The sequence below is a fragment of the Gouania willdenowi genome, chromosome 19 (genome assembly GCF_900634775.1).
Source record: "Gouania willdenowi chromosome 19, fGouWil2.1, whole genome shotgun sequence".
Taxonomy (NCBI): Eukaryota; Metazoa; Chordata; class Actinopteri; order Blenniiformes; family Gobiesocidae; genus Gouania; species Gouania willdenowi.
In genome coordinates this window covers 19,880,035-19,897,823 of record NC_041062.1, presented here as the reverse complement: position 1 = coordinate 19,897,823, position 17,789 = coordinate 19,880,035, and the positions used below count along the sequence as shown (strand labels likewise).

Sequence of the window (17,789 nt, the reverse complement as noted above, 5' to 3'; positions counted from 1 at the left end):
CTTTTTTTGTCTGTCATTTTAGTTAAAAGCAGTTGCATTGCGTGCAAACGTAATATGAACCAAAATAAATAGATTTAAATGATTTACTGAGTTTAAACTTGAGCCTATCAGACTTTAAGCGTTTCACTTGAATTGATGCGTAAGCAAAACTAAACATTTTGTGTTCATTTCTATGGAGGTAGATTTGTGTCTATTATGCAATCAAAAAACTTTTCAATCAAAAAAACATTTTTAAATAAATTTTCAAATGTAAAAAAAATAATGCTTGAGACCCAAATAATTGCATTTGAACACTTTTTTTTTTTTTTTTTTTTGATTGAAAATATTTATTTTTGACTTAAGTAAACAGCATTGAATGATCTTTCTTTTCTCAGTTTTAGAGTTAATAAACGTATTTATATTGAGCTTGAACATTAAAAATATATATATATTATTGGTGTTATTTTATTTAAAAAAATTAATTATAAAATATTTACTTTATACAGATTCCTTTGTGGAAAAATAAATGAAGTTCCAAATTGTGTAAGATTTGGTCTCTTTTTAAGTTTATACATGAGATGTTTACTGTATGCAAGGGAACCGTGGGAGGTGAAAGTAACAAGAAACTTCTACTTTGAGTACTATTTAATTGAGCTACTTTTTACTTGTATTTCAGTATTCTATGTATGACTTATGGTACTTGTACTTGAATACTATTTTAATCAAGTAACAATACAAAGCAGATGACCTGAAGGCTGCTATCAAAGCAACCTGGGCTTCCATTACACCTGAGCAGTGCCACAGGTTGATCACCTCCATGCCACGCAGCATTGATGCAGTCAGTCATGCAAAAGGAAAAGGAGGCCCAACCAAGTATTGAGTGCATGGAAATGAACTTACTTTTCAGAAGCCTTACATTTTTGTTTAAAATATCCTTTTTTTTTAAAATTGACCTTATGTAATATTCTCATTTTCCGAGACACTGAATTTTGGGTTTTCATTATCTGTAAGCCATAATCATCAAAATTTCAAGAAATAAAGGCTTGAAATATTTCACTCTATGTGTCATGAGCCTATATCATATATGGGTTAGACAAAAAAATATTGAACATTTTCATGATATTATATACACTGGTACATATAGATGCCTGCTACTGTTTACTAGCAATCATTAAAAATGTTCTATTGCTCAAAGTCTCAGATTAGACTCATTAAACCTGTTGAGGATATACTGTTTTTGTCATACTAAATGCAAACATAGAGGGTTATAATTCATTATGTAATTTACACAACAGGCTAAAGTGACAGAATCCAATATTTTGCTCCTTTGTGACTCTGAGCTGATGTTTTTGTGGTATTTTTTTTAATGGTGCAACTCACATGGAATCTAATATTTTCACATCAGGTTAGGCCACTTTCCTATTTTTTCACTTTCCTAGCTGTTGTTGTGGCAGTAGTTTTACATATTTGAACTTTAAAAACGTATAAGGCATTGTGTTTGTTCTTTTAGGAAAACATTTGTTTGGTATGTAAGTTGTTGCAATGAAGAGCTGGCATTTGATCCACACACAGATATGATGAACTACTTTATAGCATTAACTACATATCACATGCATTATTTTTTTTTTCTTCAGATGTTTAGCACGTTTTGTTGCTTCAACTTATCAGGGAAATGCCCATGTTGCAAACAACTACTGTATATAATTTAGGGTATAAACAGTATTATTAACTGGGATTTTTAAGTGGTTGTTTTATTATTTGAAATGTACTGTGCCACCTGAATCTGAGTCTGTGCCGCTACAGTGGCCCCCTAACTAAAATATCCTAGACCAGTGGTTCACAAACAGTGTGCCGTGGCCCACTGGTGTGCCGTGAGGCAAGTCCGGGTGTGCCGTGGAATTTTGTGACAACCATACATTATTATTGAGAGCCCTATAAAATCCACGTTAACGGAATCATGGACAAAATCACGCAATCGACCAATGAAAACGGAATCTACTGTTGAACGCAGAAATGGACAAAATCGGTATAAAACGCCGTCACGCGCCGTGAGGCAAGGGACGTTTTTTTATGGGAAAATGTTTTCGAGGACCCCTCATTAGGAGCACCGTCCGCCCCCCTCCCATCCTGGCCACATTAAATACCGCCTAAACCACCCGAAACAAGAATTAAACTGCCAAAAAAATGACTAAAATCAGAGCCGACCACATTTTAAAATAAATATATAAATAAATAAAATGGATTTTATTGGGCCCTAATTATTGCAATATACAACTACAGAAAAATAATAATTTTTAATTGACTAATTTGTATGCACTCATTTCATAATACAGAGGAAAACGTTTTTTTTTTTGTTTTTTTTTTGAAAGATTTTGTTAATAAATATTTCATGGGTAATATAGTTGTCTTTGCCAAATGTAATTTAGCATTAGTAAATGATTTTGCACATAGTGCTATAAAGGCTATTTTGGGCACCACTATCCTAGACGGCACCACCCCTGCGCTATACTGCGTTCACACTGCATGCGGTTTAATCTCGTGCAGTGACTGGTGACAGATTGTTGTGTTACGTTAGTTCTCGTGTTTCCGACAGTCCCTGAAGGCAGCAGCGAAGCCCATCTGTTGGACAAACTAATCAGGATCCGTGGAGAGTCCATAGCGCTGCTAGCTGCAGGGCTAGTGGCTCTAAAGTCAGGTCCGTCCCTCACACACCCGTCAAACTAAGTTGTTCAACAAGTACAGCCTCTGTTCTGTGGGAGCAGCTCAGCCATGTTTTAAAGGACTACCGTGGCTGCGGGGCGACAAGTAAAGTCTGTGTCCGCGGACCAGCTGCTGTTCTCGGCTAGCCTTCCTACCAATCCCCGGAGAGAAGAAGAAGTAGTAGTAGTAGTTGTTGTGGTTGTGGTGGTGGTGGTGGTCCAAACATGGAGCTAGACGACGTGGTTCTGTACCAGGACGACTCCGCTAACTCCACCATGATGTCGGAGCGGGTGTCAGGCCTGGCCAGCTCCATTTACCGGGAGTTCGAGCGGCTCATCGAGAGGTACGACGAGGACGTGGTGAAGCAGCTGATGCCGCTAGTGGTGGCCGTGCTGGAGAACCTGGACTCGGTGTTCGCGGAGAACCAGGAGCACGAAGTGGAGCTGGAGCTTCTGAAGGAGGACAACGAGCAGCTGGTGACCCAGTACGAGCGGGAGAAGGCTCTGAGGAAGCACAGCGAGGAGGTGAGGGTCCCAGTCCCATCCATGGTACCATCCTCAACTATATCACGGGATTATAGATTATTACAGGCTCGCATTAGTCTGATAAAGCGAACTCCGTTTGAAAACATCAACATTCCCTGTTTCATGCGCTTCAGAAGTAAACAAACAATATCCAGTCTTATCAGAATTAACTTTTTAGGTGAAGTATTAACCAATCTTTGTTTCGGCTTTCTGCTCGGTTTCAAAATGCTGAGTTAAAGTGCTTTAAAACTAAGCGGTCATTGATCTGTTATTTGTGGAACTATAGAAAACAGATCCTTCCTGAATATGGGGTGCCAAGTGTAAAAATGTAGTACGAAAGTTTTAGCTAACACATTTTCATTATTTATCTCACTTTTCTCATATTTAGCACATTTTCCTACATTTAACACAACATTTAACCACATATATAGAGGTAAAAAAAAGAAGCATTAAATCTAAATCTAAATGGTATACGTTATAGCTAAATGTTAAATCTAAATCTGAATGTTATGTTATATCTAAATGTTAAATCTAAGTCTAAATGTTAAATCTTATATATAAATGTTAAATCTAAATGTTAAATCCAAATGTTAAACCTAAATGTTAAATGTTAAATCTAAATGTTAAATGTTAAACCTAATTGTTAAATGTTGAACTTAAATGTTTCGCACATATGCTAATTGTCCCCGCCCCTCAACCAATACACAAGCACAGATGCACACAGCCGATCCCACCCACCTCTTCACCCTTCACCGATGCCTGCCTGGGTGATTATGACTGGGTGATTGTATGAAATTCATTTCTTTCCTCACTTAAAATGAAATTATTTTCTTAAAAAAAAAAAAAAAGCACATGAAAAGCAAAAAACAACACGAATCGTGTTTTTACTGCTGCTGACTTGTTTATTTTATTTCTTATAATGAGTTACAAAAAGTTATGGTTGATGAATATTACTATAATTAAACCAGATCAAGCTGATGATTTAATCATTCAGAATATTTAGGTGTAATAATATCAATACTTACATTACTGTCTAATGGGACCAGCTTTGTCTTGTGAACACGTGAAATATAATTTGAAAATATTGTGTTTAACAAGTTGGGATGGATGAATACTGACGTTAGTATTTATTTCACGTGTCACATGTTTTCTTTTATCCTTCATACAAGTGTTAAATCTTACCATAAACAGTAAGCCTTGTACTTTTTCTTGGTCTTTCCTTATACGGAGTGGTTAGCATTAGCTCTTAGCCCAGTCTGTGTGGCGGCCAGTGGGCGTGCACTGTAGCTGTTCCCACTCAACATTTCGTTGAAGCCAAAATAGGGGCGCGTCCATCTTGCAAATTTGATGTCATTTGGAGCCAGAGTCTGCTCAGTAGGGTCCGGTGGGAGGAGCCCGAGTAGCACGCCTCGCTCATTTAGCATCTGTTATCATTGAGGAGGCGGGGCTTATGATCTATACCGCAGCCAGTCAGCAGGGGGAGCTCTAAAAAAAAAAATAGCTTCACTTCCCCTTGAGTGTGCGTCGTCCATTCTTTTTACAGTATATGGTGTTGGTTAGTTAGCTTAGCATAGTTAGCTATAGTTGAGTTTCCAGTTCATAATAGTTGCTGTGGGTTCATCTTTGTCCCTGTGTTTGTGGGAACTTTGGGTGAATCTGGTGGAGGATCTTGGACTGGTTCACTTTGGTGGATGGTTGTCTGGTTTTAACCAAATAGCCGTCTGTGACGAGCACCGCTGCCTGTGCCCCGGCCCTCGCTAATTTCCGACATGGGAATTTATCGTTTCTATCGTGGGATGACATATTCTTACCGGTGAGAATGTTTTTGATGATATACAGTATTGTGAACGATAACATATCGCACATTCTGAGTGCGTCCTAACCCAGACCTTCCCCTAAACATGCCACATTACAGAACTCACTCACACGTGCTGTCCCTTAGAGGAGAAAAAGACAAAAGCGACACATTGTGCAGCTGTTTGTTAATAAATGTATCTGTGTGGCATTTTGCATCGAATTGTCTTTCTGGTCAGACTTTATTTAAATTAGGATTGTCGAGATTTATATTGTACATCACCATTTTGAGAAAAAATATTGAGATATGAGTTTGGTCCATCGCCCAGCCCTAGTTATTAAATAATCAAATAATTACCCCTGGAACCTAAATAAACCGAACAAATAAAGATACAAAGGAAATTACAAAGATATATAAGAATTAAACAGTGTGGAGATATGCATGTCTCACATTTGATGTATAAACAGTGGATTGTAATGTGTGTCTGCACAGCTAAAACCAATTCCACTGTTTTTTGGGGCGTGTATTTACTTCTTAGAACTTTCCTACATTAGTGATATATATTGTAATTAGGGGTGTACATTGCCATGAATCTTGACGATACCATTCACAATTTTCTTGTACAATAGTAAGCAATGTGATATACATCATAATATATCACAGTATCAATCATTACAAGAACAAATTGGTATGAAACACATACAAACATAACATAACTTGAATTATATTGTAAATAATTAAATGTAATATGAACTGGTAAGTTAAATTAAATTAAACATGAATAGAATATAATTAGAAATAATAGTAATAGGGATGTAACGATTAATCGTAAGGCAGTTAAAAATCGATTCATAGGTATCACGGTTGAAATCGATTTTCTGAAAATTGAATCGCAGTATTTTTTTAACCAGCAGAGGGCGCTATCCACAAGTGTAGGCGGCGGGCGGAGACTGCTAATACTTTCTTTCTGGCCGCCTTCTACTCTTAAATATGTTAATAAATGATTCATTACCCCTTTAGCACCGAAAGAATATCTGTAATATTACTTGAATATCTGTAAAAGTCACGTTTTTCTATTAGCTCTGTCTGCTAGCATAGCATCTCTTCTTCACTGCAAGATATCTGCATGCCAACCGACCACTGTGTTACCAGCGCCCTCTGCTGGTTCAAACAAATATGATGTAAATCAGTGTAATCACGTTTTTTTTTTTTTTTTTTTTTTTTAAGTCCAATTGTTAAGGCACAAAATGCATTTTCAGTTACACTTTTAAAAGAAAAAGAACTATTATGCAGTTTTGCATTGTTTATTATAGAACCAGAATTTAAATTAATAGGCTTCATTTTCATTTGTATTATTCCTTTATTTATTTCATTCAAGATTTATTTTTAGTTAAATTGCATTGTTTTGAATAGTTTATCAAGGAATTCTTTTGACAATGAAAAATAAAAGGAAAATAGTACAGTATTTTCTAGTTTTTTTCCCCAAAAAAAAAATTTGTCTACAGTCCCATTTTGTAAAATAAATCGTAAGAGAATTGTATCGTGAACCCAGTATCGTGAATCGAATCGTATCGGGAGTTGAGTGAATCGTTACATCCCTAAATAGTAATGATAATCTTGTTAAACATGCATCAGTCGTTTCATTAATTATGTTGCATTCCTTTACTTCGTTACTTCCACTTTGAGGCACATCAGGATTAATTAATCTGCTCTGTGTTTTGGATCTTGTGCTCTAATAATCACAGTAAAATGAGTTGCATCTGTTAAGGAAAGAGGACATGTGCGTGCGTGTGTGTAATAACTGTATGTTTGACAGTTGCTTTTTGAAAGACAAACTCCACAGTGACAAGCATGGTGTGAATTATTCACATCATGTTGTTACATGTTGTTTCTGCTGACATGGGAGTTTCCATTAGTGTGTTACACTGACTGTAGCTTTGAGCTGTTCTCTAGCTGTCAATCTGTGCTAATGACAACCTTTTAAAATATTGGTGAATACTGTATATCTAACCATGTATAGTACATCCTTAACTGTGTGAGTGCACACACTCGACATTTAGGCAGTTGAATTTTAAAAACCTTCCTAATGCCATAATTAATGATATTTATAAAAGTGTGCCTATGTAAGCACACTTCAGCTGGCATATGATAAAAACCAGGAAGTGTGTAAATTTAAAAATTTTTTTTTTTACAATATATAAACGAGGGTGCACATACGTCCCACGCCTGTTTTCGTTTTAAATCACAATCAATTTGGAAAGTTTTCGGACGGGATGAAACACCTTGCTCCGCCCATACGGTGCCTATAAAAGGTCCGGTAAACGGCTTGAATGAATATTCATTAATATGAATTTCACGGTCGATCGAGGGTGGGAAATGAGCAACTCAAACAAATTTCACTCAATATGACGTGGAGTTATTAATTGTTGATTTGGACACACCCAGGAGAGTGTAATTTGGTAACAGTGATCATTACGAAGGATAGAAAGGCAGCGTCAGACTGCGACAGGTGAAAAAGTGTATTTTTATAACAGCTACAGGTGTTGCAGCCCATTGATCAGCAGTTTAGCGCAATGATCATGTGATTTTGATTACAATTCTTATTAATATAAAACTGTATTTGTAGTTGCGCGCACGTCACTCACTCCCTGGGCCCTCAGTATAATTTTTTCCTCCGTTTTTGCAAATCTATCCTTCATATATGATGTGTGTTGTGAAATGTGCAATGTTTGATTATTTCACACAAATGTATCTATTTCACAGGGCTGTCTTTAATTTCATCCTTCTCCTGTTGGGGGAGGAGTTTCCCGTTACTCATGATTATGTGCGTACGGCAGGGTCAGAGCTGCCATGCAGGTGCGCACATTATCTCGCCAGGTTTTTTGTTTTTTAATAAACTCCCTTTAAAACTTTGCTTATATGTGGCATACGCATTCTTTTGTACGTACGCAGTGTTTATAAATGAGGCCCCTGGTTTCTCTTGACACAAGCGTGGGGCCAATGGAAGGTTTGGGGTCAATTATATTTTTCAGTTCATTTACGATTACAATTACCAGCAATGTTTTCAATTACAATTATTTTGTGTCCTCCGAAAGTCAATTTTTATGTTGTTCTAAATCACTAAAGTTCAATTATAATTAGAGATGTCCCTATACAACTTTTTCACTTCCGGTGCGATACCGATATTGCAACCTTGGGTATTGGCCAATACCGATCCGATACGATATCAGCACGAATCATGCATACTTTTATTACTTATTTTGTAGTGTGGAATGTTAGAAAAGTCTTGATCAAGTGATGTTACTCAAATAGAGAACAATAGTCAGCAACAGTAGGTATGAGAAAAACTGACTTATTTATTATTATTAAATTGGTTACATATATTTTAACCTTCAACATAATATCTACACTATTCTACAATTGAATACATATAATAAATTGTATATCGTAGATTTTAGATGCAGTTCGATAAAGTCCGATATTCATTTTCTGGCTAATATCGGACCGATATCAATATCGGATCGGAACACCCCTAATTACAATTAATCACAATTACTGAGCCTGAAATAAATAACCTTATAAAAGTTAACTTTCCTCGTGTTAGCTTTCTGTTAGCATCTCATACGATAACGGATGGTTCCTGCTGTTTTGTTCGACGCTTGTGAGGACTTGGATCAAGCTTTATTTTCTGCTTGTATGAAAAAAAAAACATTGAAATATTTCTACTTTCCAGAAGCTGCAGAAGAAAAAGAGCATTTAAAACAAAACATGTGATAGCACATTACACACTCTGACAAAGAGATTCAGCTCAGTCACAGTTCAGGAATGTACGAATTAAAAAAAAACACAATCTCTGTTAAATTTGTTAAACATGACCAACCTTAAAAGAAGCTGAGTTATCAATGATCTGAATATATTTAGGTGCATTTATACTTGTTTACTTTACTTTAAGAAGTTACTTCATGTTGTTGTTTTGAATGTCACAACAGTTGCGTTTTTCCAATTGCAGCGAGTGTAGAATAATTATGGAGGAATGATTGTTTAATGGTTCATCTTTGTGACTTGAAAATTCAAATTCAAGTTCAATTTCTTTGCCATTTGCAGTGAAAAAAAACACATTGGAATATTTGTGCAAAAATGCACCAGAGACGACAACAAAACACCAAAATAGACAAATATAATTAACACAGTAAAACAAAAAAGGGAAACATCTGACACTATAAAACAAGGCGATACAAACACACATAGCCTACTTAAAACAATACAACAATAAAGCAATACAACAATAAAGCAATACAACAATAAAGTGCAAGACCAGCCTTCAAAGTGCTTTGTTCAGCTTGTGGTTAGAAGCTGTTAACGTGGCGAGATGTCCGGCATCTCAACGAACAATATCTTCTCCTGGAGGGAAGGAGCTGGAACATGGTTTTACCAGAGTAACCAGTACCAGAGGAGTCATTGATGATTCTCAGAGCTTGATTTAGGAGTCTGCAATCATAAAGAGCCTCTAGAACAGACAGCTCACAGAGCGAACCACCTTGTTCAGAACTCTCCTTTCTTTGGCTGTGATAGAGCTAACAAGCAGACTTTCTATGGTGCACCAATAAAAATTAAGCAGAATCTTAGGGATTTTACAATCAACTCTAAGTTTCTGCAGAAGAGATGCTGACAAGGTTCCTTGATAATGCGATTAGTGTTTTTGTCCCATCGCAAGTCATTAGACAAAGTTACAGTAACATGTTTTAATCAGCAAGAATCCTGTTTTATATTACATAAAAATCTATGAATGTCCATTAATTATTTTTACATACGGATAATCCAGTTATGAATAGGAAGTTGTGGTCATATCTGTATTTACACTTGCCTACTGGAGGATTTGGGAGATGAAACATGTTTTATTTCCTCCAAATGTCCCCTGTGGTCATCAAAGAGGATGTAAAGTCATAATACATAAATAAAGTCAAGAGTATGTGAAACTAAGCTGAATTTCCACGTGACATTTGAAGGAGCCCTGGTTTCTATCACAATAGATAACGGCTCTACATTTGTTATAAAGTTGGCAGCCAGCTTTGACATTTAAAGGAGACATATCATGCCTTTAAATCCTTCCTTTTTACATATAAATCATACAGTTGTGGTCTATATGAAGCGGAACTGCAATGCTTGGGTCTGAATTATTATAGCTCCACAGGCCCCTTTTCTACCCCTTTTCTGATGTGCTTCTAAGAGCAACGGTGCGGTCTCTTTAAATGCAAATGAGACACTTCATACTCCGCCCCCTCTCTAGGTTGCAGAGGTGACACTCGGTTCAACTCCACCCTGTTCGGCTGTTTTTGTAGTTTGATAGAAGAGATATACTTGTCTTGCGGTGCAGAAACTTTTTTTTTTTTAAAGGATTTTTTGGGCTCGAGTGGCCTTTATATGACAGTTGCTCGACAGGAAAGGGATCAGAGAGAGCAGGGAATGACACGCAGCAAAGGGTCCCAAGCCGGGAATCGAACCTGGGACCGGCTGCAGGTGAGGAACTACAGCCTCCGTACATGGGGCGGGCGCTCAACCCACTTACATGTTTGATCCAGAGTCGGACCCAGCGGAGCGAGATGAAAATGAAGATGATGAACCTGCAGAATCCTAACAAGTGAGCTAGCACAAGCACCGAGCTAACACTAGCGCCAAGCTAACGTCACAAAATGCATTTTAATACAGTCTTTTCGGAGACTAAAACGGCAAAATGAAATGACTAATGAAAACTTTAGACTTAAATTAAATCACGTAGGCCATATCATCAAGGATCTAAAACGAGCACACAGCGCTAACATATGAAGACGGTGCAACTGCTAATGCTAACAAAACAGTGACAGGGACGTCTTATCATCACACTTTTTAGCATTATTTACAGCTTACCGAAGTGCTCTGTTCGTCGTCTCCAAAGATAGAAGGAATTGACCCCTCAATCAGACAAAGTCTTTCGGCAAATCCTTCTTTATACTGGTGGAGGTTGCAGAAGCAGTCACCCTTGAAGTGCTTCGCGCACACAAAAATGACCTTACCCACAGATGTGGGTACATTTCCGTAAAAAATAAAACTCAACCAGGCACTTTGAAAAGGTTCTGATGCTGGGAGACGGTGTAATGAAGCGTGTGGGTTTCTCCATCCAGCAACCCAACATTTTGACTTATCCTCTCGTAACTTCAACATCCTTGAGCTTGGACTACAAAATAAAATCGAGAAATAAAAATGGTGGATTGCTCGAAGTGTTGGGCCTGGAGTCGATGTCCTAATTTGGCAGTTCCGCTGCAAATACTGTGACATCATTGTTCAAAAAACGTAATAGAGAATAGAAAAATTGAAACAGATTGAAAAATATGACCAAAACAGAATATAAAGATATCAACGGAGCACCTGAAGAGACTAATTTGAACTTTTCTGTACTTCTAAACACTCTAAATATACAACAAAATGCATTTAAGGGCTAAAAAAGTGGATTTACCAAAAGAAATTCCTCGTGTGTATTCATTCACCCCTGGCCAATAAAGTTGATTCTGATTCTGATTCTGATTTATCATGATATGTCCCCTTTAAAGTTAAACAGCTTCACTACCAAATCAGCTCTTTAGGGAGACAGTGTAACTTAGCCTCTTCTTTGGAGAATCGTTTGAGATTCACAGCAGCAGTCTTATCCCATCAAAGGCACAATCATGTCACAGCCAAGTCCTGCTTTTTGCGGTGAATAGTAAATACCCCGTCACTGACCTGTCTCAGAAGTGAGGAAAGGGCAAGACAGGAAATTCTTATGGATAACACCACTTCCTTCTGTTCTTTTGAGGGGTTAAGGCTTAACAACTGAGCCGAACATACTGTAAACCACAAATGATTCACACTCGCACTATAATGTGGTTTGTTCTATAAAAACGTCAAATTATTTTTTGCTGACATGTCGTGGGAGATGGAAACAGTGGTCAGCTGATGATGATGTAGCTGATGCAACAATTCTTTTAGTCTTGAAACACTTTTTATGAGAACCTTTTCTCTCAGTGAATCCTCCATACTCTGCTTTATTTTATTTAAATTTACGATAACAACAACTATAAATCACACTCTAACCTATAACTGATTTTTGAAATTAATTGAACAGTTGGCTCTTAAAAGTAGGAGAGCTGTAGAAAGTCCAAATGCATGACACGGTGTCTAACTCTCCAGTGGTTCTGTGTGGTCATATTATTGGTGGCCACAGACTCAAAATCCCATCTTCATCTTCAGCGGAGCTATTTTCTCTCCATGTCAAGTGAGTGCCAATACAGTGGAGCCCTGTGTGTGTGTGTGCATGTGGGTGTGTGCGCGGCAGTCCTCAGGGGACAAAGGGAGCCTTATTCACATCGTGTAGGGAGAAAGTGGATGTTAAAATGCCACAGTGGTTATTCCCTGAAGCAGCAGCGCTCCACATGGGTCATATGAGGATCAGGAGGTTCCAGGATGATGTTTAGAGCTCTTCTTAGAATGTGTTGTTTTTCCACTTGTGGCCAATTGTACGCACATGAATTAAAAACATTGAGCATCAAGCAGCAACTTGGCTTTCTGCTCTGAGCACCAGACCAACAAAGTGATGGTCACACCTGGCTATGATCTCCCAGTAATAAGCCCTTCAGTCCCCTAACCTTGGTTTTTTAACCCAACTGTCAATAATCACACCCTGAGTGTTTACATATTTAAATTTTATATTGGGGTTGAGTTTCGGTGACTTTACGTCTTCTGTGAACTCAGCAGCGTCTCAAAGAACTCACAGGATCATTAGTGGATTTGAATTTTGAGATGATCTGAGGTGCTGCGACTGTCGCACTCAGTTTGGATTCTGCTGAAAGATCACTTCAAATAAATTTAAAGGTCTTTAGGCTACATTTTTACTCTTTTCCCCACGGTCATGAAATTCGTGGAAAAGTTATGGAGTTTGAAAAAACGATTTTCCACTCTTGAAAAGTCACAGAATATTTGAACAGGAAATACAGATGAAAATATGTTGAACCCCAAAGATGTTAAGCGTTTTGTGAAAGTGCTGCATACTCTCACTCTCCGCCTTATTTATAAAACTGGAAAAGTTGTGGAAAATCATTGTGATGAAAGTGTGGGAACTCTATGTAGTTTATGCTTTTTGAGGGCATAGTCTTCTTTAAAATATGTACATCTGAGTCTGTTAGACCTCACTGTCTTTTTTATTATTGTCTAAATATTTATTTATTTATAATAAAAAAAATAGGAAATTATGATAAAATAATTGAAAATGATTCATAAAAATATTCTATATGACATTGTTATAGTTTCATAAATTGGGCTTGACTGTGTTCGAAATGCAACACTCCGTTCTACACACTACAAACTCAGTGAGTATATACTATCTACTATAAACTAAAAGTATGATTAGGATGATGACCATTCCCACTGAAGTATACTTACAAGTTTCCCAAGATGCATTTGGAACCTGTGACAACAGAAACTTGAAGCACACTGAGGGTAAATATCACTGTTGATTCTCCACCTTTGAACATTCTGAAAGTATTTTAAACGAGAAAGTGACCAAGTTAGTAGAATATAAACATGGTAATTTTATCCATAAAACTTGAGTATACACATTTCAACAATGGACTAAGAAAGGCGCTGAAATCAAAACAGTGTTCATGTTAATAGTTTTATCTGCCCTATGACTAATGACTATATAACTTTGTATATTGTTTTTGTTTTTGTAATGTTTTGTACAATGCATATTTTCTCCTTCCTTATTTTTTCTGTTTCTTTTAACCTTTTAAAAGCCTCCTGTGGACAGGTGTTGTAAATTAGTACATGTGCTAGCACACTCAAAATAATACATCTGGGTAACTAATGTAATTACAATGTCCATATCAAATAAAGGGAATAATAATAATTCCGCCATTTGGAGATTCCATATTGTCTGCCATTTACTACTGACGAAACTGCAGGTTAACTTCAAAACAAGAGCCCCATTTACAAAAGCATTGAAGAACTAATGGAACACAAGAAGAGATGCTTTTGCTTTGAAAATTGAATGTTTGACTTTTAGCTTGAAGCCGGTCCCTGGACGATTTTATATTCAGCTCGCAGTTGCATCATGGGGCTGTGGAGTACGAGTAGTGTGCTGTGCCCACCATGCATACTTGTTCTGATATAGTATACAGATCTGGGTATTGCTCGCGTACTATCTAATGTGAACTCACTACATACTAATCTTGACGTCAGACTTATTATGAGTAGTACGTTAGTGAGTTTTTGAACACAGGCTAAAAGTGTCTTCTGGCGGCTTGTTGATTTAATAATTCCTTAAACCTTTTTATGTACGTCGTGTTACAAACACTTTGTGATGATAGAAAAATGTCTGTGAGCATCACTTTGCCTCATTTATTGTTTTTGACAAGCTTTTTCACATTAATCTTTAAGTGGACTTGATTTAGTAATAGATGATATAAATTAGTGTGCGATCAGTTAGATAAATAGATTTAGTAAAGCTGTTTTAAGTCTGAGATCAATAATCAAAACATTTCACTGCAGCCAAAAATTATAAAAGAAATAATAGCCTTAGTTCCCATTATCTCCATCTGCAGATTAGTGCTTCAACCTCCTTATTATGAACCCTGTACTCTGTAGTCTAGCCCAGCACTATGTTAATGCTCTGAGCAGATTTACAGTGCTTACCTTCTTAAGATACTCACGGGGCTCACAAGAGCCTTCATAAGTTCATATGTCTCACTGGAGTCGCACTTTACTTAAGTAATCTCAAGTTTCACTATACTACATACAGTAAGATACAATTACTATTTTTCTCCTTTTGCATTTTGGGCAGGCTGGGCGCCACCTGGCCCATTGCTGCTTTTCCTTTGTTATAGCTACCATGTAGGAGGAGCGAACACCTTAGAACTTGAAATGACTTGAAAGGAATGACTTATTTCGTTCTTATACACTTGACAATCCATTAAAATGTGCTAAACAGTCTCTTGTCTTCCACATTTACAAAAGCCATGTATTTGTTTTGCAATTAAAGCTGCAGTATGTAGAATCGTGAGATGCTCCACGATTCCCCCTCCCCTCCTGAACAAAACGTGCTACTCTTCTTCTGAACGCTTGCTCAAACATGCACACTGTGGAACTCTTTGCGACTGTTTTCTCCATACAGACTAGTGACAAATGTAGGGACTTTATCTTGTGTTATTGAAGAGTTTTGGGATGTTTTAGAGACATGAAAGCACATATCACTCGCTGCTGTGAGGACAGTAACTAGAGGCTCTCAGCCGCTCCTCACACAGGCCGCCAAGCCCCGCTCATCAGACAGACAGACGGACACTCCACGTCCACACTGCAAATTAATTACATCTGTTCTTTTCACCTTGGATAATGTTTCCCTTAGTTTTTCAAGTCTTTTATCCCATCTGTTGTCACTCTCCCTCTGACTCGCATTGTGGGGCCGACTGCACACGGACTGAAAGCGGATCGCTCACAGTCCGCCGCGCATACCGTATCAGATGGACCTCAATGAGTCTTTTCCGCCCGAACACTTTTGTGCCTTTATTCTGTTGCTTCTCCACCTTGGTCTTCCTTTTTCCTCTTTCTTTGCCGTGTAACAGCTGTACCAAAAGCCGCGTTAGAGATTTCTGCTGGAATATTTGCCATGGCTATCGGGAACGCACATTAACTTTTGACAAGCAGCTCGAGCAGCCAATAATAACTCCCAAAACAGCTCATGGATCGCCATGTTGGTAGAAAGATCTCTGATTGGCTGTAATCCAGCATCATACTCATGGATTTCTAAAGTTCATTTACAGAGCCAGGAGAAGGAGATGAGATTCACTGTCCACTTGGAACACTTTGGATTACAATATGCTCAAAGGTGATTATGGATTTTTGACCAAATTATGCTAAAAAAAACTTGCATATCGCAGCTTTAAGGCCAAGTCTGGGGCCAGACCAGGGTGTCCTAATCTTAATCTAGACAGAATAAGATATTTGTGATATTTTTTGACTATCCAAAGAGACGTACAACATGAGCAGTTAAAGGACTTGCTTAACATCCCACAGTGATGACCCAAGTTGGATTTGAACCAGCAACTTTCCGATTACAAGCCTGCTTCCTTAACCGGCAGATGAATAAGATAATATGAAGTGTACTTAAATGAAACGGTTTGAATCTTCTAGTCCTTTGATGCAGATAGTTGTTGGAGTTGTTCTGACTTCTCACAGGCACGTTGAATAAAATCCTTTGTTGGGTTGTTTGGCCTCCGTTTGCTGTTTGTAACTCGGTGCTTAGGTGATCGTCAAACCGCGATCATCCTACCTCCCTGAGGCTCAACCGCTGGGAATGTTATTTATGCTGAGCTCCTACATCACAAGACTTAGTGATGCAATCAGACACCTGACTCAGCTGATCAGCTCAAGTATCACCAGGGCAACACAAAGAAGCCTGTCATTCCTTGATTAGACCACAAAGGTACATTCATGCCCATTCTCTAAGGTCTATCTATCACACTTTTTTTTTTTTTAACCATCGCAGACTTCAACAAAGACGTTGGAGATGGGCTTATGAAATGTCTTCAAACATATCTGTCAGGGTCAGATGATATGATGTCAGATGATATGATGTAATTTGAAACTCTTCAATATAAATATAATATACATAGGAAATACTTTTTTAAATATCTTTAGAAACTTTATTCAGAAAAACAAAGCAATCTTTTAAAACCATTTAAATCTAAATTAGAGGTCTTAGTTACTGAAGACAGTTCGAAAAAAGGAGCAATCTCACAATTTTATAATTTATTGGCGTCAACTTCTTCAGAGAACTCAACTATTAAACTAGAGGCATGGAGAAAGGACCTAGAAATTAATCTATCTCTTGAAGAATGGGGTTCTGTTTGTATAAAAGCCCAAAAACAAACTATTAATGCAAGCTTAAGGATACTGCAATATAAGTGGTTAATGAGAGTTTACATCACTCCAGTTAAATTGAATAAATACAACCCTGACATTCGAGATACTTGTACAAAGTGTAATGAAGAAAAGGGTACACTTTTTCACTGCATTTGGGAATGTAGGGTAATTCAGTCTTTTTGGGATGCAGTTACACAAACTTTAAAGGACATCATCTCAAAAAGCTTAACTCAAGAACCTGCTTTTTTCATTTTGGGAATTTATCCAAACTATCCTAAATACGCTAAATGTGAATGGATTCTTATTGACATTGGTTTACTACAAGCCAAGCTTCTGATTGCACTGAACTGGAAAAGCTGTAAGGCTCCCAGTATTGGTCAATGGGCCAAACAGATGTTGACAATTCTACCACTGGAACGGATTACATATCTTCTGAAAGGGAAAAGTGACTTGTTTGAATCCATATGGAGGCCATTTATCACCTACGTGGAACGTTTGAATCTATCCGAGGATCGTATTGAGGACTCATGAGACTAATCGGACTTGGGACTATACCTTTTGTGTTTTGTATTTATTTTATTAGTTACCCTTTGTTTTGTTTTTTTCTTGGAAATATGGATGTCTCTGTACACTCCAGTAACATGACATTCTTTTTGAAGAAGCAGAAGCACGGGTGTGTGTCTGGGAGGTTGTACTGTTGTTGTGTGTTGTAAAGCAAAAAATAATAAAGACACTGTTGGAAAAAAAAAAAAATCCATAATCACATTTGAGCATATTGTAATTTAAAGTGTTCTGAGAGGACACTGAACATCTTCTCCTTCTCTTAGCCATGTATAAGATCCAGGAGCGCGATGCTGGATTTCAGC

General features: G+C 37.5%; 1 protein-coding gene across 4 annotated transcripts in view; it reads left to right on the top strand.

Moving 5' to 3' along the window:
• Nucleotides 1–2,494: 2,494 nt before the first annotated feature.
• The window catches only part of spag9b (sperm associated antigen 9b), a 62,579-nt gene continuing 47,284 nt past the window's right edge, over nt 2,495–17,789 (top strand). For 2 of the 4 annotated variants that reach the window (XM_028475660.1, XM_028475659.1), the window contains exon 1: nt 2,495–3,203. In XM_028475660.1, coding sequence (XP_028331461.1) covers nt 2,904–3,203 — 300 coding nt within the window. In that variant the 5' untranslated portion in view covers nt 2,495–2,903. The remainder of the gene's footprint in view (nt 3,204–17,789) is intronic. The other 2 variants (XM_028475663.1, XM_028475661.1) reach the window with 1 other exon arrangement.